General features: G+C 37.5%; 1 protein-coding gene across 14 annotated transcripts in view; it reads left to right on the forward strand.

Annotated features, from left to right (window-relative positions):
* syngap1b (synaptic Ras GTPase activating protein 1b) overlaps positions 1–25,000 on the forward strand; it is a 103,546-nt gene that overhangs the window by 68,233 nt on the left and 10,313 nt on the right. For 10 of the 14 annotated variants that reach the window (XM_088998366.1, XM_088998364.1, XM_088998374.1 and 7 more), the window contains 7 exons: positions 415–616; positions 2,508–2,701; positions 4,104–4,308; positions 6,559–7,203; positions 9,172–9,618; positions 11,776–11,934; positions 12,662–12,873. In XM_088998366.1, the coding sequence (XP_088854492.1) occupies positions 415–616; positions 2,508–2,701; positions 4,104–4,308; positions 6,559–7,203; positions 9,172–9,618; positions 11,776–11,934; positions 12,662–12,873 (2,064 nt within the window). Of the gene's footprint in view, positions 1–414; positions 617–2,507; positions 2,702–4,103; positions 4,309–6,558; positions 7,204–9,171; positions 9,619–11,775; positions 11,935–12,661; positions 12,874–15,118; positions 15,717–25,000 lie in introns of those variants that run through there. The other 4 variants (XM_088998375.1, XM_088998368.1, XM_088998376.1 and 1 more) reach the window with 4 other exon arrangements.

The following is a 25,000-nucleotide window of genomic DNA, read 5'->3' on the forward strand; positions in this document are numbered from 1 at the left end:
AGCTTTCGGGGGTCAAATTTTCATCATTATGTTACATTGCCTATATTTTTTGACTGGAAAGGGTTAAAAATGGTACATTTGAGGAAAACGACAGACAAATGATGCTTTTTTTTTATTAATATTTTTCCCGTTTTTAAAAAAAGTGGTTGTTTTGTAAGCGCTGTACGAGTGCTAATGCTTGCTTTCAATGTATAATTCTATCTGCTATTTTATTATGTATCATTTTACTTATGGTTTTATTGTTATGTGCTTTGTTTTATTGTTTTTATTGTAAAGTGTCCTTGGGTGTTTTGAAAGGCGCTTGAAATTAAATGTATTATTATTATTATTATTATTATTATTATTATTATTATTATTATTATTATTATTATTATTATTATTATTAATGAACACGACATATACACGACGTTCAAGGTTCGGCAACAAGGAAGAGTACATGTGCTTCATGAACGAGTTTGTGGAGCTCGAATGGGGCTCCATGCAACAGTTCCTCTACGAGATCTCCAACCTGGACAGCGTCACCAACGCCGGTGGCTTTGAGGGCTACATCGACCTGGGCCGGGAACTCTCTGTGCTCCACAGTCTCCTCTGGGAGGTCATGGCCCAGCTCAGCAAGGTAGCCGCCGGCAACCCAATTGGGAAGGATGCAACTTCTGCACTCGACTTCATTCATGTTTTGTCCAATACGTTTTCAAGACTAGTTTTCAGCATTCATCAAGTTTTGCACTTTTCTTTTTGTGTGAATACTGGAAAAAAAATGTTTTGGTCATATTTATGTTCCTGTCACATTTTCATGTTTTTGTCAAAAATAGGTTTTTAGGGTTGTCACAGTCAGATTTTTGTGGCGTCAAACATTAAATGACAACCGACGCTTCCGTACAGGTTGTGTCCATAATTTGTAAAATCACTTCAAATGATTTCTACTGAGCGTATTTGCGTAAGATTCCACCGCATATAGCTATATTTTACGTTTTAAGACTCACGCTGAATATTCCGGAAGTCTTGTTTTTGACTTGGTGACGAGTCCGAACGTGACGTCACTAAAGGAACGCCCCTTGACTGAAAAAAAAGGACACATTGTCGCAGTCCTTCCATCACGTCAATGCTTGTTTGGTCTGAAAACCTCGTGTTGCGCCAGAAGAGGGCGTCCAAGCTCCATATAAGGAATTTATCAGCCTGTGGAAACGCAATACACTGTCATGTCTACAAGAGGTCGCCATTTTCTTCTGCCTCTTTTTTTGGGTGAGGCATTTCCCCCCAATGTTGCCTCAAAATGGCACGGAATAAATTCTTTAATCAATTGCAAATATGTACGCTTTCCTCTTCAGAACTATTTGAATCATATTCATAACTGGATGTGTAACAAGAAAGCATATTCTCCGAATCTGAAGCCATTGTTTTGATTCTCCAGCAATGCAAGACGTCTTGGCGTGACGTCACGAACTGGAGGCGGGACTTTCTGAAAATGCTCAAATTTTTTGCAGATTTTGGACACTTTAAGTCATTTTTATTGGTGTTTTGCATTTGAATGAAAACATCATACTGCGTGTTTTGGGTATTTTAGATGCTATCAAACGTTTTTCTGATGTCAGGTAGGAAACAAAAAAATGGTGTCGGTTGTCCTTTAATGTTTGTTGTCATTGTTTGATATGTTCATTTTTTTGTTGTTGTCACATGTTGGTAAATGTTCTCACGTTTTGGTTGTTTTGTGGTATTTTAATCCATTTCTCAAAATTAGTTTTGTAACTGTTTTTATTATTTAATTTATTTTGTAATTTTTTATTTTTTCACAGTGTGAACATCATATTGGTCATTGTTTTGTCACATTTTAATTAATTTTTTGCCATACGTACCGTTTTCAAAGTATAAACTTTTAGTAACGTTCTATTTTTTTGACTTATTTTCATTGTACGTATATTTTTTGGATCATTTTTGTCACATATCTTTCACATCTAAAACTGTTGCTCGAGCATTATTTGTTGGTCACATACTCATTTTTTGTCCATTTATTTTGTCATATTTTGGTCTATTTGTCAAAATTTCATTGTTGGCACTTATTGATCATTGTTTTGTCACATTTTGATTATTTTTTTTGCCACACTTTGTACTGTTTTTAATGTATATACTTTTATTTTATGAATTATTTTCATTGTACATTTTTCTGATAATTTTTTGTGACATATCTTGCACATCTAAAACTGTTCCTCACGCATTTTTTTTGTCTGTTTATTTTGTCATATTTTTGGTCTATTTGTCAAATTTTCATTGTTGGCACATATTGATCAGTGTTTTTCATTTATTTATCTTTTTTTTCCCCAAACTTTAATTCCTTTTTGTCATGTATGTATCATTTTAATGTTAGTCTTTTTTTGTCGCTTTAATGCGATTTGTTACATTTTGCAAAGACGTCTATTTTGAAAAAGGAGTAGAATGTTCAGATGTGTTTTCGATACAAGTCCTGAGGGAAGTCTAGACTCTTGTCAATGAAATAATTTGGTCGCCTTCAGGACGCAATCGTCAAACTGGGCCCTCTGCCCCGCCTCCTGAATGACATCAGCATGGCGTTACGCAACCCGCACCTGCAGAGGCAACCCAGCTACCAGGCCGAGCGCGTCCAGGCCGAGCGGCTCCTTTCCCGGCCTTCCTTCAACCGGGGGATCTCCTCCGATTTCCACAACCTTGTTATGAGGGACCTTAACAGGTAGAACACAACTATGATACATTTGTTCATTGCAAAAAAATCAGAATTTCATGATGTGACAGTTTTTGATCATTTATTTTATTAGTCTCGCAGTGGAGAAATTTACATTTCACAGCAGCAAAGTGATGAAGGGAAAAGGAAAGGAAAAGAAGAAGTAGAAAAACAAAATACACGAGCTGCTGTAAAGGCAGTCACTCTTGCGGCGCCATCTTGAAGTCAAAATAACAATCGCCTACGTATCACATATGTATGTGATGCGTTGATGTGATTGCATCAAGTGTACAGATGGCTTGTGCGGGTTGTTTGTGGAGCCTGATTGATGGAATATTTTAACCTTGCAGGCTACACTCTGCCTTTGAACTATCAAAGTTGAAAGTCTCTCACTGTCGTCTGCCTGTCTCTAATGTTTAAACCATGTCCCCTCACTGCTGCGTTCTTGACCAATCACATGGCTTTAACCGAAGACTGGGGGCGGGGAATAGAGGACAAAACAGTCGGCTGCCATTTTGTTCTTAGAAGAACGGGCTCGTTCGCGAACGACACATCGCTCATTGAGGCAGCTCCGTGTGTTTCCCGAAAAATAGTTTGTATGCCAAGGTAAAATTTTCATAAACCGAGGTATCACTGTATAAGGAAATAGAAAAGATGTTTAAAGGACAACCGACGTCTCCGGACAAGTTGTGTCCATAATTTGTAAAATGGCTTCAAATGACTTGTAATGAGCGTATTTTAATAAGATTCCACCACATATACATGTAATTTATGTTTTAAGACTCGCGCTGAATATTCAGGAAGTCTTGTTTTTGAGTTGGTGACGAGTCCTTACGTGACGTCACTAAAGGACCGCCCTTCACCGTAAAAAAGACGCATTGTAGCGGTCCTTCCATCACGTCAATGTATTTTGCTGTACTTGTTTGGTCTGGGGACCTCGTGTTGCACCCAAAAGCCGCCAGAAGGCCAGAAGAGGGCGTCCAAGCGCCATATCAGGAATTTATCAGGCTGTGGAAAGGTGGTCACCATTTAGTGCCTCTTTTTTTGGGTGAGAGATTTTCCCCCAATGTTGCCTCAAAATGGCACAAATAAATTCTTTAATCGATTGCAAAGATGTATGCTTTCCTCTTCAGAACTATTTGAATCATATTCATAACTGGATGTGTAACAAGAAAGCATATTCTCCGAATCTGAAGCCATTGTTTTGATTCACAAGCAATGCAAGATGTCTTGGCGTGACATCACGAACTGGGGGCGGGACTTTATGAAAATGCCCAATTCGCAGATCAATTTTTTTTCAGATTTTGGACACTTTAAGTCATTTTTATTGTTGTTTTGCATTTGACTAAAAATATCATACTGCGTGTTTTGGGTATTTTGGATGCTATAAAACGTTTTTGTTGTCCTTCAGCTCCATGGACATCACCCGCCTGCCTTCGCCTACCTCCACCGGCGGCGTGTTGCCATCCCGCTCCCAGATGAGCTTTCAGGAACGCGAGCACCTCCTCCACCGAGCCTCGTCTAAAGATATGTTCTACATGTCCCGTCCACCACTCGCCCGCTCCAGTCCAGCCTACTGCACCAGCAGCTCCGACATCACCGAACCCGACGGCAAGGTGAGTTGGCGTGGGAATCGCTCGCCATCCCATCGGCCTGATGGGAGATGAGTATGACCTAGCATGCCGCTCATACTCTGAGGAATCTCCCATTATCAAGTCTACAGTGAACCCCCGTTAAAAATAAATAAATAAATAAATAAATAAATAAATAAATAAATAAATAAATAAATGAATGAATGAATGAATGAATGAATGAATGAATAAGCAGAGCATCCAACCAACCAGGCATGAATTCGAGCAGTGACGTGGAAATAATAATAATAATAATAATACATTTTATTTAATACATTTATTTATTGTTATTTATGTATTTATTTATTTTTATTTTTATTTAATACATTTATTTAATAATACATTTTATTTTCAAGCACCTTTCAAAGCTCTCAAGGACACTTTAGAGTCACAGACAAGCATAGAAAGAAAAACAGATTCAATAATAAATAAAATAACAATTATAAATAGAAACAAGAGATGAAGCTACACAGATTGCTACACATATTGATTGATATAGCGCTTTAACAACAGCTGAAGCTGTAACAAAGCGCGAAATATCGACAGCTATCATAGACAGGAAATAAAGCAGTGACAAAGATAGTAGAAAGCACCTAGGAGTAAAATAAATTATGACGCTTACTAGGTGGCTGAAAGTGTCCAATTTGAACATTGGGAACTATTGCGGAACTCTAAAAAATGAATTAAAAAAAAGCTAGTTGATGTAAATTAATTGATCGATTAATCTTAGATTAATTAATTTTGGCAATCGATGTAACATATATATATTTATATATTATATTTTTATAGATAGATAGACTTATTGATGTAAAAATAGATAGATAGATAGATAGATAGATAGATAGATAGATAGATAGATAGATAGATAGATAGATAGATAGATATAAAAATATATAAGATATATACATAAATATATAAATACATATATAGATATCTAGATAGATAGATAAATAGATAGATAGACTTATTGACGTAAAAATACATAAGATAGATAGATAGATATAAAAATATATAAGATATATACATAAATATATAAATACATAGATAGATATAAAAATATATAAGATATATAAATACATATATAAATAAATATATAAATACATATATAAATGCATATATAAATGCATATATAAATACATAATAAATACATATATAGATAAATATATAAATACATATATAAATAGATAGATAGATAGATAGACTTATTGACGTAAAAATATATAAGATAGATAGATATAAAAATATATAAGATATATACATAAATATATAAATACATAGATAGATAGATATAAAAATATATAATATATAAATACATATATACATAAATATATAAATACATATATAAATACATATATAAATGCATATATAAATACATAATAAATACATATATAGATAAATATATAAATACATATATAAATAGATTGATATAAAAATATATAAGATATATATAAATAAATATATAAATACATATATTAATGCATATATAAATACATAATAAATACATACAATAAAGTCTCGTTATATCGATATCGGATATATCGATAGTCCCGGTTATATCGATACTATTTCTATGCACGCACAGAGAAAATTACATGCAAACAGGGTCGGCTATATCGATAGTCCCGGTTATATCGATATTTTTTCGGACTCCCTTGAATATCAATATAACGAGACTTTACTGTATATAGATAAATATATAAATAAATATATAAATGCATATATAAATAAATATATAAATGCATATATAAATACATATATAAATGCATATATAAATACATAATAAATACATATATAGATAAATATATAAATACATATATAAATAGATAGATTGATATAAAAATATATAAATACATATATAAATACATAATAAATACATATATAGATAAATATATGAATAAATATATAAATAAATATATCGATAAATATATAGAAAAATATATATAATATATAATAAGATAAATATAGAAATAAAACGTTTCAAATAATGAATGCACGTGGCGCAAACAAACATTGATATAGCGGGGGAGCACTGTCTCATGACATCTGCTTGTCGTCGCTTCATCCTGGAGGGTATTTCCCGGCAAATACTCCGCGGCATCGGCCACGCGTGGCCGCACCACCCTCACCCCATCTCACCCGTGGTCATCATGGAGTTTTCTGGTGTAGGGGGGGCATGGGGGGGGTAGCTCAGTGTCAGTAAACAAAAAAAGCCTTATCTATATGATGGACCTCCAGGATTCCCGAATGAACAGCGTGTCTAACCTGCAGTCGGTGGACATGCTCAACTCCTCCCAGGCCTCCATCGCCGGCATGGGCAGCTTCGGGGGGCTGAGCGGCGGAGGCGGTGGCGGCCTGGGTTCGGGCCTGGGTTCAGGCCTGGGTTCGGGTCTGGGTTCAGGCCTGAGCGGCCAGTTGCGGGCCGGCGGCAGGTTGTCGGCCGGCTCCGGCGGCTCCAGCGTGTCCGGCGGCCTGCGGCTGAGCCGGATGGGCGTCGCCGCCGCCACCGATTCGCTGTCCCAGCAGCAGCAACAGCAGGCCGCCGCCATGCGCTACCCGCTTTCCTTCCAGAATCCCCTTTTTCACCTGGCCACGGCGGACGGGCCGCAGCACCACCACCACCACCACCACCATCACCAGCAGCAGCACGGCCGCGCTCAGCCCCCCGCGCCCCTGCTCCTGGCCCCCGAGCCCGAACCCTCGCACCCGAGCTACGTGCCGCAGTTCGCCCACGGCGGATTCTCCCGCAGCGAGGACCTGTCCACCCTCAGGACCCGCGACGGCGCCCATTTGGCTCAGCCCAGCATCATCCACTCGCACAGCTACAGCGACGACTACGGCCGGGCCGACTACGCCCGCCGACAGATGTCCGTCCACATGCAGGTGCGCACGTATGCCTGCGTGTGGACGGTTAGCGCGTGTGCCCGCACGGTGCGGGGGTTCTGGGTTCGAATCTGGGCTTTCCTGTGTGGCGTTTGCATGTTGCTTCCGTGCCTGTTTTTTTTTTTCTAGGTGTTTCGGTGTCCTCCCAAATTCCAAAAATGTGCGTGGTTGATTGATAGATTTAAAAAAAATATTTATTTTACAGCATAGATTAAGTGAAATTTCTGTTTTTCCCGGTGTATAAGGCGCATCCCCAATGAATGATGTATTTTCAAACTTTTTCCTTATATAAGACGCACTGGGCTTCCGGGTAGAGTGAACGCTGGCTCGAATGGCTGCCGCTGCTCACCTGCACAAAAAAAAGTTCCTGTCCCGTGACTGTAAAGTGTCCTTGAGAGTTTTGGAAGGCGCTTAAAATTATTATTATTATTATTATTATTATTATTAAGAAGAAAAAAATATATAGGTTCCAGGAACTTTTAGCCCCAGAACTGCAACCGTAGTAACAGTTATTATTCTTATTTCACGACACTCAACAAAAGAAGCTACACTTCACGTCCAAAGTAGTAAACAATACAATACAATGGACGCCACTTTGCCAGCACTTATTTACATGGCAACTTTTTCTTTTAAGTTCCAGGAACTTTTAACCCCAGAACTACAACAGTAGTAACATTTCACGACACAAAACAAAACGCCCAAAGTAGTCAACAATCCAATACAATGGACGCCACTTTGCCAGCACTTTCAATGAATGAAAAAATGGCGCAAGCAAAATCAAGGCTTTTGGATGCGCCTTATACACCAGAAAATACGGTAATCCAAAAGGTTATTTTAACCTTTTGAGTGGCAGCGGTTTTTACTGCGGGCATCGTAACAGGTTACAGAGTGCATGAAAGGGTTAATAAAGGGTGGGGCGGGGGTTCTATAAAATTTGAATCACATTCTGATTCAAATCATATAAAATATACATTTTAAAACATCTCTTTAATGGAAAGTATAAGGAAAATAGACATTCAATTAGAACATTTATTTGAGAGATAAAATGTTATTAACTCATTCACTGCCATTCCTGAATTTATTCGGGTTTTGGTTTTTCTTGCGGGGGTGCCGATAAGGCACTGGTCAGACCTCTGGCAATGTTTTCTCCACTTCCATGAGTGGACAGCATTTCACTTTTGTCCATGTTAGCGCTTTGTTACTGTTTTTATACAGCCGCCCCCATTTCGAACTCAGATAACTCCAGATCCATATAACTTATGAATTAACTATTTTTTGTTCTGACGAAAAAAGAGAATCTAAGGCTTCTTAATTCATTCACTGCCATTCATAAATTTATTAGTAAATTGAATGTAGAGCGCCATTCCCGAATTTGTTCGGGTTTGGTTTTTCTTGCTTGCTGGTAAAGTGCTGGTCAGACCTCTGGCAATGTTTTTTCCCTTCCATGAGGGGGCAGCATTTGGCGTTTAGCCATGTTTGTGCATTGTTGCAGTTTCAGCTGTTGTTAAAGCGCTATATAAATCAATATGTGTTTTGTATTGTATTTTCGACAGCCACCCTCATTTCAAGCTCACATAACTCCAGACCGATTTAATTTAGGAATTAACTCATTTTTTTCTGATAAAAGAAAAAATTCTAAGGTTTCTTACGTTGAATTAAATATTTATGTAGTCCAAAAACTCAATATTCTGTGGGTCCTGCAATTTGAGTGAAAATGACAAAAACCCTGGCACTGCAGTGCACACATTTTTGCACATCGTCTGGCAGTGAATGAGTTAATAATCATATTGACTATGAGGTGGGACATGAACATTTTGAGAATGGAAGTACAATCATGTATGTAATTATCATTACCTTTACCTGCTCAGAAAAAAATTGAAATGGGTGGATTATATTACGTGTCGATGATCAGGGATGTTTCAAGCTAACATGCTAACATGCAGAGAAACAATTTTCTGTGCCTTTCAGGATAACATGCAGCAGCAGCAAATGATGGGACTGACCTCCCAGACGGGCACCTCCCACTCATCCTTGGCCCCCACCCCTCCATCCACCGTCCAGCCGCGAGCTCCACCCCCTTCCGCCCAACGCGTCAAATCGCAGACGTCCCACCAGCTATCGGTCAACGCCGCCGCCGTCCCTCCCGCGGGCGTCCCCGCCAAGTCCCGGCCGCAAAGCGGAAACCTCCTGCAGTCGCCCGAGACGGCCTACGGGGTCGTACGGCAGCCGCACGGCGCGGGTGGCCGACAGCTGTCCGTCAAAGACAACACGGCGCCGGGGTTGCCTCATCAACAGAGTTCGGTCCGGGAATCGGGGAGTCCGCAGGGGACGGGAAGTCCCACTACGCAGCAGTCGCCCCAACAGCAGCAGGCTCAGCAGCAGCAGCACCTCCTCAAGCCCAACGTCGGAAAACAGGCCAGTTGGATGAAACTTTTTCTTTTAAGTTCCAGGAACTTTTAGCCTCAGAATTGCAACAGTAGTAACATTTTACGAAACAAAACTAAAGTAGCTACACTCCACGTCCAAAGTAGTCAACAATACAATACAATGGACGCCACTTTGCCAGCACTTATTTACAAGGAAAATTTTTCTTTTAAGTTCCAGGAACTTTTAGCCTCAGAACTGCAACAGTTGTAACATTTTACGACACAAAACTAAAGTAGCTACACTCCACGTCCAAAGTATTTAACAATACAATACAATGGACGCCACTGTGCCAGCACTTATTTACAAAGAAACCTTTTTTTTAAGTTCCAGGAACTTTTATCCCCGGAATAGCAACAGTGGTAACATTTCACGACACAAAAGTAGCTACACTCCACGTCCAAAGTAGTCAACAATACAATACAATGGACGCCACTTTGCCAGCACTTATTTACAAAGAAATGTTTTTTTAAGTTCCAGGAACTTTTAGCCCCGGAATTACAACAGTAGTAACATTTTACGACACAAAAGTAGCTACACTCCACGTCCAAAGTAGTCAACAATACAACACAATGGACGCCACTTTGCCAGCACTTATTTACAAGGAAAATTTTTCTTTTAAGTTCCAGGAACTTTTAGCCTCAGAACTGCAACAGTAGTAACATTTTACGACACAAAACTAAAGTAGCTACACTCCACGTCCAAAGTATTTAACAATACAATACAATGGACGCCACTGTGCCAGCACTTATTTACAAAGAAACCTTTTTTTTTTAAGTTCCAGGAACTTTTATCCCCGGAATAGCAACAGTAGTAACATTTCACGACACAAAAGTAGCTACACTCCACGTCCAAAGTAGTCAACAATACAATACAATGGACGCCACTTTGCCAGCACTTATTTACAAGGAAAATGTTTCTTTTAAGTTCCAGGAACTTTTAGCCTCAGAACTGCAACAGTAGTAACATTTTACGACACAAAACTAAAGTAGCTACACTCCACGTCCAAAGTAGTCAACAATACAATACAATGGACGCCACTTTGCCAGCACTTATTTACAAAGAAATGTTTTTTTAAGTTCCAGGAACTTTTATCCCCGGAATAGCAACAGTAGTAACATTTCACGACACAAAAGTAGCTACACTCCACGTCCAAAGTAGTCAACAATACAAACATATGGGCGCCACTTGTCCAGCACTTATTTACAAGGGAAACATTTTTTTTGGTTCCAGGAACTTTTAGCCCCGGAACTGCAACAGTAGTAACATTTCACGATACAAAACAAAAGTAGCTACACTCTGTGTCCAAAATAGTCACCATTACAATTCAATGGACACCCTTTCCCAGCACTTACTTAAAAAGAAACTTTTCTTTTAAGTTCCAGGAACTTTTAGCCCCGGAACTGCAACAATAGTAACATTTCACGACACAAACACAAAAGTAGCTACACTACCAAAGTAGTCACCAATACAATACAAAGGACGCCACTTTGCCTTCACTTATTTACAAGTAAACTTTTTTTTCGGTTCCAAGAACTTTTAGCCCTGGAACTGGAACAGTAGTAACATTTCACGACGCAAAATACAAGTAGCTACACTCCACGTCCAAAGTCGTCAACAATACAATACAATGGACGCCACTTTGCCAGGACTTATTTACAAGTTAACTTTTTTTTTCGGTTCCAAGAACTTTTAGCCCCGGAACTGCAACAATAATAACATTTCACGACACAAAACAAAAGTAGCTACACTCCACGTCCAAAGTCGTCAACAATACAATACAATAAAATACATCCTCATTTATATAACGTGGCAGATGTAATGTGTACGACTGCTACAAGCTAAATTTTCAAATCAAACACAAAGTTGTAGCATCCATTGACAAAAAGAGATTGTCTCGCATCTCCTGTCCCACATAAATCCGCTTCAATTCCAAGCCGCGACAGTCCCACATCCGCATCGGTGTTCTCACATATGTGTGACGACTATTTCTTTTCACGCAATTTCCACATCTGATACTCGAACGGGAGGCGTGAAATATACCTTTAATATATCAGAAGTAGGTCAATGGTGGTGTTGAATTTGGGGTGGTGAGCAGGATACTAGAAGGTTCTCTGTCCTTAGCGTTGACGTTGTCTCTGATCGCAGGGATCCCAGGCGCCCGCGACGCCGGCCAACGAGAGGACAGTGGCGTGGGTGTCCAACATGCCACACCTGTCGGCTGACATTGAGAGTTCACGGATCGATCGCGAGGATTTCAAGCTCAAAGAGTACTCCAAGAGTATGGACGAGTCGCGCATGGACAGGGTGGGTCGCCATCCTTTTTATTTTGTTGTTTTTTTGGGGGTGCACCCAAATATGTCAAACGGCTTTGCTGTACAGTGGGCAATATAGCAATAGAGCTAGCTAGCTAGCTAGCTATTTGAGTCAGGAAACATATTGCGATCGAGTTAGCTATCTATCTATTAGCTATCTAGCATTTTATTAGCTAGCTAGCTAGCTTTCTATCTTTTTGAGTTACTTACGTGTCGAGTGATTTTATTTTATTTTATTTTTTGTATACTTGTTGGCAAATACAGTAAAGTCTCGTTATATCGATATCGGATATATCGATAGTCCCGGTTATATCGATACTATCTCTATGCACGCACGGAGAAAATTACATGCAAACAGGGTCGGATATATCGATAGTCCCGGTTATATCGATATTTTTCCGACTCCCTTGAATATCGATATAACGAGACTTTACTGTATGTTTTATTTGAAAGTTGATTGGCTGCTTTTGGACCAAAATATTACTTTGTAGCCATCTTGTGCCATTATGGTTTTGTTGCTTTCTACTATCTTTGTGACTGCTTTATCTCCTACATAGGATAGTTGTCCTTGTTCCATCTTCAGCTGTTGTTAAAGCGCTATATTAATCAATATGTATCGTATTATATTATGGAGCCATAAAATTGTTAACATTACTTGTGGATTGTTATCAAAAAGTTGCTAAAATGCTAACTAATTACGTGTTATGCTCCTTTGGCAGGTACGCGAGTACGAAGAAGAGATCAACTGCCTGAAGGAACGTCTGGTCATGTCGCACAAGAAGCTGGAGGAATACGAGCGCCGCCTGCTTACCCAGGAACAGCAGACCAACAAAATCCTGCTGCAATACCAAAACCGGCTGGAGGACAGCGAACGCCGCCTGCGCCAACAGCAGCTGGAAAAAGATTCGCAGATTAAAGGCATCATCCACAGGTAAACACGCCATGCTAAAGGGGTGCGACCGCCCGCTATCAGGCTGATTTCACGTATGAGTTGTTTGCCTTCCGTCACTGAGCTCTGCACTCATACACCAAATCAAGTTGTCGCGCCAATTCCAAACTATAAATGTTTTTTGGTGGTCTCGTCCAGTCACTGGAACACATTTTAGATTTTTTGATGTTTCTTACGACTCAGACAGATTTTGATGTGATCAGAATGCATTTGATGCATTTTTTTGTATTGGTGAAAAGTTTTCTTCAGCCGTCATCTGTACTTCTTTGAAGGCATTGGAGGTTTCAATCCTCATCCGAAGAGCTTCATCAGCGAACAAAAGTTGTGCTGGTTACTCTGGCCCTATATATACAGGTAACATCACAATCAGAATCAGAATCATCTTTATTGCCAAGTATGTAGAACACACAAGGAATTTGTTTCCGGTAGAACACGCTGCACTAGTATCGTCGTCAAAAAAACTGCTAAGTGGCACTACACAGTTCCATTTTGGCTACTGTTGAAGAGTTCAAAGAGTTAATGGCTTGGGGGAAGAAGCTGTTTAAATGTCTGCTGGATTTGGTGCGCATGGATCGGTAGCGCCTGCCTGAGCTGGAAAAGACTTACGAGTTCCGTTCCCACGAAACGGTTGTAAGTCGAAATGGTCGTAAGTCAAAATACATTCAAAATGTTGAATAGAAACTCGGAGGCTAAATGACTGGCCAACCCCCTCCCCGGTCTGTTGGCATCACATGGTCGATTGCTGTGCGAGCGTGAGATGCTGGCTGGCTGGCCAAAATTGTCGTACGCGTAGCCGGCCTGCTAGGGCGTTGCGGTGCCTGCCGTAGAATTAAAATGTATAAAATAGAAGCTGGAGTTCGTGGTCGTAAGTACGGGTGGTCGTAAGTTGAGTCGGTCATAAGTCGGATGTTACCTGTATATCCCAAATGGATAGAGGTGGCGGGAAGTCTGCAGGGGATTATATATCCATTAGGGGGATATATCAGACCAGGTTTACCGGCACAACTTTAGTTCGCTGACGAAGCTCTTTGGATGAGGAGCAAAACGTCCGACAAATTCAAAGAAGTACAGATGACGGCTGAAGAAACCTTGTCATTGATGGATCACTCCTGTACGACTGAGAGCCTACAGAAATGTTTTTTTCTGTTGTTTCTTGTGCACTGGGGTGCATCGAAAACCATTATTTTTGGGGTTTTTTTTGTGCGCTTTGCTGTATCAGAACACACTTTTTTGTGTGTGTTTTTTGCATCACTAAAAGTTATCACATTGCATTGTTGTGTTTGTTTTTGGGTGCAACGGAGAAACAGTCAGAGGCTATTTTTTTGAAGGCTCTGGATTATCTTGGTATTAGCGAATAGTTAGCTAGCATTGCTATTTTTTTTGGTTCAATTGTGGATTTTTTATTTTTGTTGTTTTTTTGCGCTTCAGTATGTCAAAGTATTTTTGGATGTTTTTTTTTGCGTGCAAAAAGACATGCAAACACTTTTTTGTTGCCTGTTTTTGAGGAGGTTAAAGTGCGTTTTTGTGTGATTGTTGTTTTGTGGTGAGCTAAGTATACCCGAATAAGTTTTTATAATGCTGTGGTATTTTTCTTGTGTACTTTTTAACCCTAGTTTTTAACTTTGTTTGCTTTCAGTAGTAGTTTTTGTTCAGCCTCCAGGCTTGCTGATAGTGGCGGTCACACGTTTTCGCATGATGTGTCTAAAATCAGCTGAGCAGGGTCAGTAAAATTTCAAAATAAAGTTCCTTGACGGACAAAGTCCACGATCATATCGGAGTGCCTTGTTTTTGGTGCACTCATGTATAGTTGAGGATTTTTTTTTTTTGTTTGTTTTGAAGTTTTTTTTGTGGACTTCAGTTAATCATTTTTATTTATTTATTTATTTATTTATTTATTATGTTTTTATTTATGCGCTTCCTGGCTGGCCAGTAAAATTGATTTTTCAATGGCAGGGAATGAGTTGATTATATTTTTTATCTGTTCGTTTTGGTGTACTTCAATGGGATTTTTTTGTATTTTCTTGATCTTAACGATAACAGAATACTTTTTTTAAGTATATGAGAGTGCGTAATTGTCATTTTTTTGGTGCTGGTGAGTAACCTAAAACCTGATTTTTGGTACGTTTTACTTTAGTTGGGTGTGTTTTCTAAGAACGGGTTTTTTTAAATTAATTTATTGATTTGATCATTATCGTGAAGTGACCATGTGACATATAATCCTCTCCAGGAAAGAAGACGGCCAATGACAACAGACGGACGGACGGACGGTCATGCGTGTTCCGCATTAAAACGTGTTATGTGAGATTTAAAGCATCGACCGCTCGCTGCACATGCGACAAAAAAAAAAAACAAAAAGAAAAAAAAGACAGGAGGAAAGCGCTTCCATGTGGAAATGACCAGACGCCAGTTTTTGGGGGGACACATTTGTAGGAATGGTTGTTGTTTTTTGAGCTATGATTGGAACGCTTACAGCACTCCCAAAAAGTTTTGATCCATGAAACTCACACAGCTCCACTTAAAGAACAACCGACGTCTCCTGACAAGTTGTGTCCATAATTTGTAAAATGGATTCAAATGACTTCTACTGAACGTATTTTTAATAAAATTCCACCGCATATAGCTATATTTTACGTTTTAAGACGCGCTCTGAATATTCAGGAAGTCTTGTTTTTGAGTTGGTGACGAGTCCGTACGTGACGTCACTGAAGGAACGCTCCTGACCAAAAAAAGGACACATTGTAGCGGTCCTTCCATCACGTCAATATATTTTTCTGTACTTGTCTGGTCTGAAAACGTCATGTTGCACCAAAAAGAGCCAGAAGAGGGCGACCAAGCTCCATGTAAGGAACTTAGCAGCCTGTGGAAACGGGCTGACTAATTCCTCACACGGAGCTTGGTCGCCATTTTCTGCCTCGTTTTTGGTGATACATTTCCCCCCAATGTTGCCTCAAAATAGCAAACATGTATGCTTTCCTCTTCAGAACTATTTGAATCATATTCATAACTGGATGTGTAACAAGAAAGCATATTCTCTGAATCTGAAGCCATTGTTTTGATTCTCCGAATCTCGAGCAATGCAAGACGTCTTTGCGTGACGTCACGAATTGGGGGCGGGATTTTCTGAAAATGCCCAATTCCCAGCTCAATTTTTGGGAGATTTTGGACACTTTAAGTCATTTTTCTTGGTGTTTTGCATTTGAATAAAAATATACTGCGTGTTTTTGGGTATTTTAGATGCTATAAAACGTTTTTCTGATGTCAGTTAGGAAACAAAAATGTGATGTCGGTTGTCCTTCAAGTTTTATTTTCTCCATTTTATTTCATTAAAACTAAAATATTTAGGCACATTTGAATGTGGAACTGCAGCGGAGGAATTTTTCAAAACTTTTCGGGAGTCGTACGGCTGTTGCAAGTTTATTTTGTATTTTTTAATTTTTTAGCTGGTTTTCCTTGATGAAAGTCCTATTTCGATCAGCTTCCATTTTTCTGTACTAAGATGACAGATTCCCTTCAGACCAAAGAATCCGGCGGCACTTCTCGCTTCCTAAAGATGGAATTTGAAACCTTATATAGGCACAGCATCGGGTTGAGTGAACGCTGGCGTGTATGGCTGCCGCTGCTCACCCGCAGAAAAAATCTCCTGCGACTGTAAATTGTCCTTGAGAGTTTTGAAAGCCGCTTATAAATGATGATGATGATGATGATGATTATTATTATTATTATTATTATTATTAGGAAAGGAGACATAGGAAGTGAATTGTCCAGAAAATGATGGTTCTTTTTCATCCCCTAGTCCCCACCAAAATAAGACAGAAACTGCCTCAGAATATTAAAAAAAAAATCTTTATTCTTTCAAAAATTATAATTTCTTGAATATATTTAATCAATTTCCTTCAATTAAACCTTGTCAAATTTCCATATTATTATTATTATTATTATTATTATTATTATTATTATTATTATAAAAAATAACCCCAAATTCCAAAGTATTGTAAATGTCGAGATTTTTTTCTTCTAAAACAATCAATTTTATTGTCAAAATAATTTGAATGTACATATACATAGAAATATTATTTTCAAACAAATCTGACTTCATCCTACTAACATATGTCTCTCAAATATAGAGGTCAAATAAAATACATCTATATATATATATATATATATATATATATATATATTTATATATATATATATATATATATATATATATATATATATATATATATATATATATATCGTAATTATAATCAAATAATCCTTTAATCTTGCGAATTTGAATTTCTAGATACACAGCCACCCTTTGAAAAAACAATTTTATTGTTGACAAATATTGCTTTGACTAAAGATCTAATTTTATTTTGATTCATTTATTCCATTCAAAACTGCTATTTTCTCTGCGACATATTCGGCAAATAAAACATCTGTTAACTCATTCACTGCCAGACGATGTGCAAAAATGTCAGTCCACTCCAGTGCCAGGGTTTTTGTCATTTTCACTCAAATTGCATGACCCACAGGATATTGAGTTTTAGGATGACATCAACATTCAATTCAGGGACTCTTCTTTCATCAGAAAAAAAATAGTTAATTCCTAAGTTATATGGGTCTGGAGTTATCAAAGCTTGAATATAAATAAAATACAATACAATACCTACATATTGATTTATATAGCGCGTTAACAAGAGCTGAAGCTATAATAAAGCGATTACATGGACAAAAGGGAAATGCTGCCCCCTTGTGGAAAACATTGCTAGAGGTCTGACCAGCGCTTTATCGATACCCCCACAAAAAAAAATTGGGAATGGTGCTCCACGTCATATTTTCAATTCCCGAATACATTTGTAAATGACAGTGAATGAGTTAAATTGATATTTTTTCTTGAAAATTGCTAACTTAGTATCAAGTATCAAGTATCAAATAAAAATATGTCTTTATTTCTCAGTCAGCCTTTGGAATTTAAAGTTCAGTTGTTTTTTTGTCGTATTTGAAGGATTTATAGCTTCTCCTCATGGCCTAAAAGCAACTTGTGTTCCACAGGGCTCACTACTAGGCCCCTTTGCAGTTACACTTTAAATGAAATACAGTCAGACCTCGGTTTACGAACCCCTTGGCTTACGAACTTTTCGGTTTACGAACGTTAAATGTATGAAAATTTTACCTTGGCGTACGAACTATTTTTCGGGATACACACGGAGCGCCACAATGAGTGATATGTCGTTCGCGCGAACGAGCCCGTTCTCCCTAACAAGGAAATGGCAGCCGACTTGTTGTTTCTCCTCTATTCCCCCGCCCCCAGTCTTCAGTTAACGCCACGTGATTGGTCAAGAACGCAGCAGTGAGGGGAGGTAGTTTAAACATTAAAGAGCCAGGCAGATGACAGAGAGAGTGATAAAAATGGATAGAAAACAGTGAATTGACTCATTTCAACTTTGATAGTTCAAAGGCAGTGTGTAGACTGCAAGGTTAAAGCACCTACGAGGGATCATTCCTCAAGATGGTGAAAGAAGAAGGTTACGTTCCTCATCAAGTGTTTAATGCTGAGGAAACCGGCCATCCATTCCATCAAGCCATCAACGACCATCGCAAAGGTCAATAAAATGACTTTATTATATAGTTTATTTCTTTAATTATAATACCATAGAACATTTATTATACATAAAATGAGCTATATTTTGTGTAGTTTTAAGGCTTAGAAAATTAGAAAGTAGAAAATTAAGTTTTATGGGATAACGGATTATTCTCATTTTAATGGTTTCCTATGGGAAATGATTTTTTGGGATACACACTTTTTGCCTTACACACTGTCTGGGAACCAATTAAGTTCGTAAGCCAAGGTATCACTGTATACCACTATTTATCGCGTGATAGAAGCTGTTAATCTTCAATAAGAGTTATTGTATTGGCAAGGATCTTTTAGTCATATATCATCAAAGTTTTTCTGTTCAAATGTGTACAATACAAGCGCCATAGTAGCACTGTATGAAGCATGAATACATATTTACAAGAGCGAGACGAGTACATCGGCCCGTTTTTTTGACACAATAATCTATACAAGTTGTATTCCTTTTTTTTGGGGGGGGTGGAGAATTTATTTATTTTTTTGCGGGGTGGAGAGGTATTGTACATAATATTTATTGAAGAGACAAAGTATATATATGAATATAGTATATGCAGGTGTAACAGCCAGGGGGGTTTATTCAGGCCACAATGCAGTATTAGGTAGATTCTCATTGAGTTTTCATATTTCTCATGCTGCCAAAATGTTTTTTTTCGAATGAGTCAACCACTTCGTATAAAGCAAAAGAGGGAAAACTTATGTTTTTTTTTTGTAGTAGTAGTAGTAGACGTAGTAGTATTCGGTCGCTGGTGTACCTTATGAAGCATCTGTTTCATCCTTTTGTCTTCTATGCAGCCAAACAATTTCCAACATTGTGACCTGAAGAGACTTGAAGTAAAAGTGCTCATAATGTCATAATGTAATCTCTCTCTCTCTCTCTCTCTCTCTCTCTCTCTCTCTCTCTCTCTCTCTCTCTCTCTCTCTCTCTCTCTCTCTCTCTCTCTCTCTCTCTCTCTCTCTCTCTCTCTCTCTCTCTCTCTCTCTCTCTCTCTCTCTCTCTCACACACACACACACACTCGCTATCTCACTCTCTCTCTCACACTCCTCTCACTCTCTCTCTGTCACTCTCTCACACTTTCTCTATCTCACTCTCACACTCTCTCTATGTCACTCTTACTCTCTCTCTCACTCTCTCTCTGTCACTCTCTCACACTTTCTCTATCTCACACTCTCTCTCACTCTCACTCTCTCACACTTTCTCTATGTCACTCTTACTCTCTCTCACTCTCCTCCTCTCTCTGTCACACTCTCTGTTACTCTCTCACACTCTCTCTATCTCACTCTCTCTCCCACTCTCTGTCTCACTCTCACTCTCTCTCTGTCACTCTCTCACACTTTCTCTATCTCACACTCTCTCTCACTCTCACTCTCTCACACTTTCTCTATGTCACTCTTACTCTCTCTCACTCTCCTCCTCTCACTCTCTCTCTGTCACACTCTCTGTCACTCTCTCTATCTCACTCTCTCACTCTCTCTCCCACTCTCTGTCTCACTCTCTCACTCTCACTTTCTCTCTCTCTCTCTCTCTCACTCTCACTTTCTCTATCTCTCTCACTCTCACTTTATCTCTCTCTCACTGTCTCTCTCTCTCGCTCCGTCTTCCTTTTCTCCAACAGGAGATCAAATAATTGTCAAATTCAAATTCAATTCAGATTTTTCATGTAACAAGACGTCTCCCATTACGCTTCATTGTCCTTTCAAACGCTTTTCAATGACATTTTCTATGTGCTTGTTGGATGAATTCTTTCTTTCTGTCTCTCTTTCTTTCTCTTTGTCCATTTTTTTTTGTACGAAGCAAAACTCCCAACGCTGTACACACTGTTTCTCCAATAAAACATCCAAACGCTCATGTTTGAAACTTCACCTGGTGGGTTTTTTGCTTTCTTTACTTTGTGTCCTCACTGGAATAAATGTGTGTGTGTGTGTGTGTGTGTGTGTGTGTGTGTGTGTGTGTGTGTGTGTGTGTGTGTGTGTGTGTGTGTGTGTGTGTGTGTGCGTGCGTGTGTGTGTGTGTGTGTGTGTGTGTGTGTGTGCGTGTGTGTGTGTGTGTGTGTGTGAGACTGACTGAATTGGAAATGCAGACCTCTGCCAAGGAAATCTACACTCGAAAAATCCTAACATGCCATTCCATGTCAATCCTGTAGGTGGCAGTAATGCGGATGACGGTTCCATTTATTTGCCTCAGCTCTGTCGCCAAGTCATCACACGTTTATTTGGAACCGGATTCAGATTGAACATGAAAAATAGCCGTTCTCAATCTTCCAGGATTCATTTTTTATTATTATTTTTTTTCACCACATGATTTTTTTCACTCATTCGATGTGCAAAAATGTGTCCACTCCAGTGCCAGGGTTTTTGTCATTGTCACTCGAATTGCCCACAGAATATTGAGTTTTGGGACGAGATAAACATTCAATTCAGCATAAGAAACCTTAGACTCTCTTCTTTCATCAGAAAAAAATATTAATTCCTAAATGATATGGGTCTGGAGTTATATGAGCTTGAAATGGGGGCAGATGTCCAAAATCCAATCCAATACATATATATTACATAGCGTTTTAACAACAGCTGAAGCTGGAACAACGCGCTAACATGGAAAAAAATGGGAAATGCTGCCCCTTGTGGAAAGGAAAAAACATTGCCAGAGGCCATGGCCAGCGCTTTATCGGCACCCAAACAAGAAAAAAAACAAAACCCGAACAAATTCGGGAATGGCGCTCTACATTGTATTTTCAATTCCCGAATACATTCATGAACGGCAGTGAATGAGTTAAAAAATAAGTTCTTGTTTTGATACAATTTCTAATAGCAGTCACTTTGGTTTTGGTCTGACGCAGACAAATTCAGCATTGATTTGAATCAGCAATTTATTTATGTTCACATTGCAAATTGATTCATCACCAGATTCATTTCGGTTTCTTATTCAAATAACAAAGTCAAAAAGAACCTCGATCGATAGAAAGGCAATACAAGCTGAAAGTGGACCAATAGCACTTTGCATTTACATTGTACATTGATTTGAAAGAGAATCCGGAACCACTTTGTGTACACATTGCAAATTACGAAACAATTTATTTCTGGTTCAAAAAAGGGGAAGTGGTGACTTCAGGGTGGTAATTAAATGAAAATTTGAAAAGAGACAACTTTGTATTGTCATTCGGCCATTCTCATTCAAAAGAATCCAAATTGAATCAGGACCGCTTTGCATTCACACCGTGAAATTGATTTGAAACAGGATTTGACTATGGTTTCAGTTCAATGTAATTATAAAATAGTGGTATTGCATAGAAAAGTAATATATAAAGAAAGTCAAACAGGTTGAAGACTGAATTGGATTTGAAACAGGTTTCTGTTGTTCTTTCTGCGGTGTGAATACAAGGTGGAAGTGAATCAGTGACTTTCTACCCGGGTGAAAACGCCTCCTTGAGAATTTCCCAATGGCTTTTTCGTGCTAACCTCTGTCTCACCCCCTTGAAATTCAAATCCTTCCCAGACACGATGGATTATCTTCAGGCCTGGGAAACTCAGAGAACTAACCAGGAGGGTGGGGTGGGGTGGGGTGGGGGTGCGAAAAAAAGTGCGTTCATCAGCGATGCGGAATCTTTGAAATGATTAAAATGGAAGATTTTTTTTTTTTACCCCACGAGCAGCAATTCCCAGGGGACGTTGTGCATCGAGCAACCCGACAGTTGGTTCTTTGAAAAATATTGGCATCGCCTGCCATGTTTTTTTCCCCCTTGTAATGAATCTGTTCAGCTGTTGTTTCTTTTCGTGTTGTTGTTGTTGTCGTTTTTTCACATGTTGTAATAGTTCCTCGTGCTTCTGTCATCCCGACCCCCCACTAACTCTCTTCGATCACTAATGCTCTCTCTCACAAGACATAGACAGAATCTGTCTTTTCATCATTTTTCTTCATTCTTTTGCAGTCCACAATCACATTTATTGGCTATCTAGCTGGCTGGCTGGCTAGCTATTAGCTATCTATCCTACTGGCTGGCTATCTATTGGATATCTATTAGCGAACTATTAGCTATCTAGCTGGCTGGCTCGCTATCTGTTGGCTATCTATCCAGCTGGCTAGCTATTGGCTAGCTAGTTGGCTATCTATTAGCTAGCTAGCTAGCTGGCTATCTATTAGCTGTCAAATAGCTAGCTGGCTAGCTTTCGATCTATTTGAGTTATTCCAGGTTGAGTGAACGCTGGCGCGTGTGACTGCCGCTGCTCACCCACAGAAAAACTGATCCAGTGACCTTGAGAGTTTTGAAAGGCACTTATAAATGAAACGTATTATTTATTTATTCATTTATTTATTTATTTGCTACTTTCTTTACTAATGTTTGTAATGGAATGTTTGTTTTGTATTTATTTGTTTATCGGTTTATCTACTTTTTGTATTTATTTATTTATAGAGCGCTATATAAATCAATATGTATTGTATATGAGTGTAGTTATTTATTCGCTTCTTTATTTATTAATGTATTTGCTTTTTATTTGTGTTTATTTATTTGTTTATTTGTTTGTTTATTTATTGTTCTGTTTGTCTGCTTGTTTTTGTTTATTTTTATTCCTTTATAAAGCGCCATATATTTGTTTATTTATTGTTCTGTTTTTCTACTTGTTTTTGATTTTTTATTAATTTATAAAGCGTTATATAAACCAATATGTATTGTATTGTATATTTATGTACTTATTCACTTTTTTATTTATTAATTTCTTTATTTGTTTTTTTTTTTTTGGGGGGGGGGGTTATTTGTTTGTTTAGTCATTTATTTGCTTGTTTGTTATTTTACCTATCTGTTTAGCTGCTTGTTATTAATGTATTTGTTGTTAATTGCATTTATGTATTTATTCACTTTATGTATTAATTTCTTTGCTTTTTATGTTTTTATTTGTATGTTTATTTGTCTTATTTGTTAATCTGTTTATCTGCTTGCTTTTATCTATTTATTTATTAAATCGCTACTTTATTTACCAATGCATTTGTTTTCCATTTATTTGTTTATCGGTGTATCTACTTGTTTTTATTTATTTATAGAGCGCCATAAAAATCAATATGTATTGTATTGTATATGTCTGTATTTATTTTTTCGCCTCTTTATTTATTCATGTATTTGCATTTTATTTGTGCTTATGTATTTGTTGATTTGTTTGTTTATTTATTCTTCTGTTTGTCTACTTGTTTTTATTCCTTTATAAAGTTATATAGTTGTTTATTTATTGTTCTGTTTATCTACTTGTTTTTGTTTTTTTTTAATTTTTTTTATAAAGCGTTATATAAATCAATATGTATTGTATATGGATGTATTGTTAATTCACTTCTTTATTTATTAATGTCTTTATTTGTTTTTTTGTTATTTCTTTGTCTAATCATGTATTTGCTTGTTTGTTTACTTACCTTTCTGTTTATCTGCTTGTTATTTATTAATATATTTGTATTTATGTATCTATTCGCTTTATGTATTAATTTCTTTGCTTTTAAAATTATTTGTATATTTATTTGTTTGTTTATTGCCCTTATTTGTTAATCTGTTTATCTGCTTGTTTTTATTTATTTATTTATTTATGTATTTATTTATTTATTTAGTTATTTATTGGTATGTATGTATTTATTCGCTTCTTTATTTATGAAATAATTTATTTGTATTTATGTATTTATTCGCTTTATGTATTAATTTCTTTGCTTTTTATTGTTTTGTTTGTATGTTTATTTGTTTGTTTATTGCCCTTATTTGTTAATCTGTTTATCTGCTTGTATTTATTTATTCATTTGTTTGTGGGTATGTATGTATTTATTCGCTTCTTTATTTATTAACTAATTTATTTGTTTTTTTTATTAGTTTTTTCATTTATTTGTTTGTTTATTTACCTATCTGTTTATCCACTTTTATTTATTTAATTATTCGCTTCTTTATGTATTAATTTATTTGTTTTTTGTTTTTCATTTATTTGTTTGTTTATTCTTTCTTCATTTGTTTGTTTATTTACCTTTCTGTTTAACTGCTTATTTTTAATTATTTATTCATACTTATGTATTTATTTATTATGTTTTTTATGTATTAATTTATTTGTTTTTTTATGTATTTGTTTGTTTATCTGCTTATGTATTTATGTATGTATTTATTTTTATTTTAAGGTCATGGACTCTCATGTTAAAAAGATTTATTTAATACTCCCTACTATTATAGCTTATTAGTCAGTGTACAGTACACCCCCTGTTATTTGTGAGCATGAAGGACCAGGCCAGGCTAGCAATAATGAAAATCTGCATATAACTGACTTGTATTTAAAATGCATTGGGGATAGGGGACTTAAAAAAACTATGCTGTGGTCCACCAAAGAGCAATTTTTATATGGTTTAAAGATCTAGTGAAGGCTGGTGTCAGAGATGTTCGATGTGACGATGTGGATAAAGACTGGAACCCAGAAAGATTGTCTTTACTGCCAGGAGGAGGCGTAGTCATTCATGACAGACGCATGAATTCTGCAGCCCT

This window comes from Hippocampus bargibanti, linkage group LG06, assembly GCF_051943395.1.
Source record: "Hippocampus bargibanti isolate YZ-2025 linkage group LG06, ASM5194339v1, whole genome shotgun sequence".
Taxonomy (NCBI): domain Eukaryota; kingdom Metazoa; phylum Chordata; class Actinopteri; order Syngnathiformes; family Syngnathidae; genus Hippocampus; species Hippocampus bargibanti.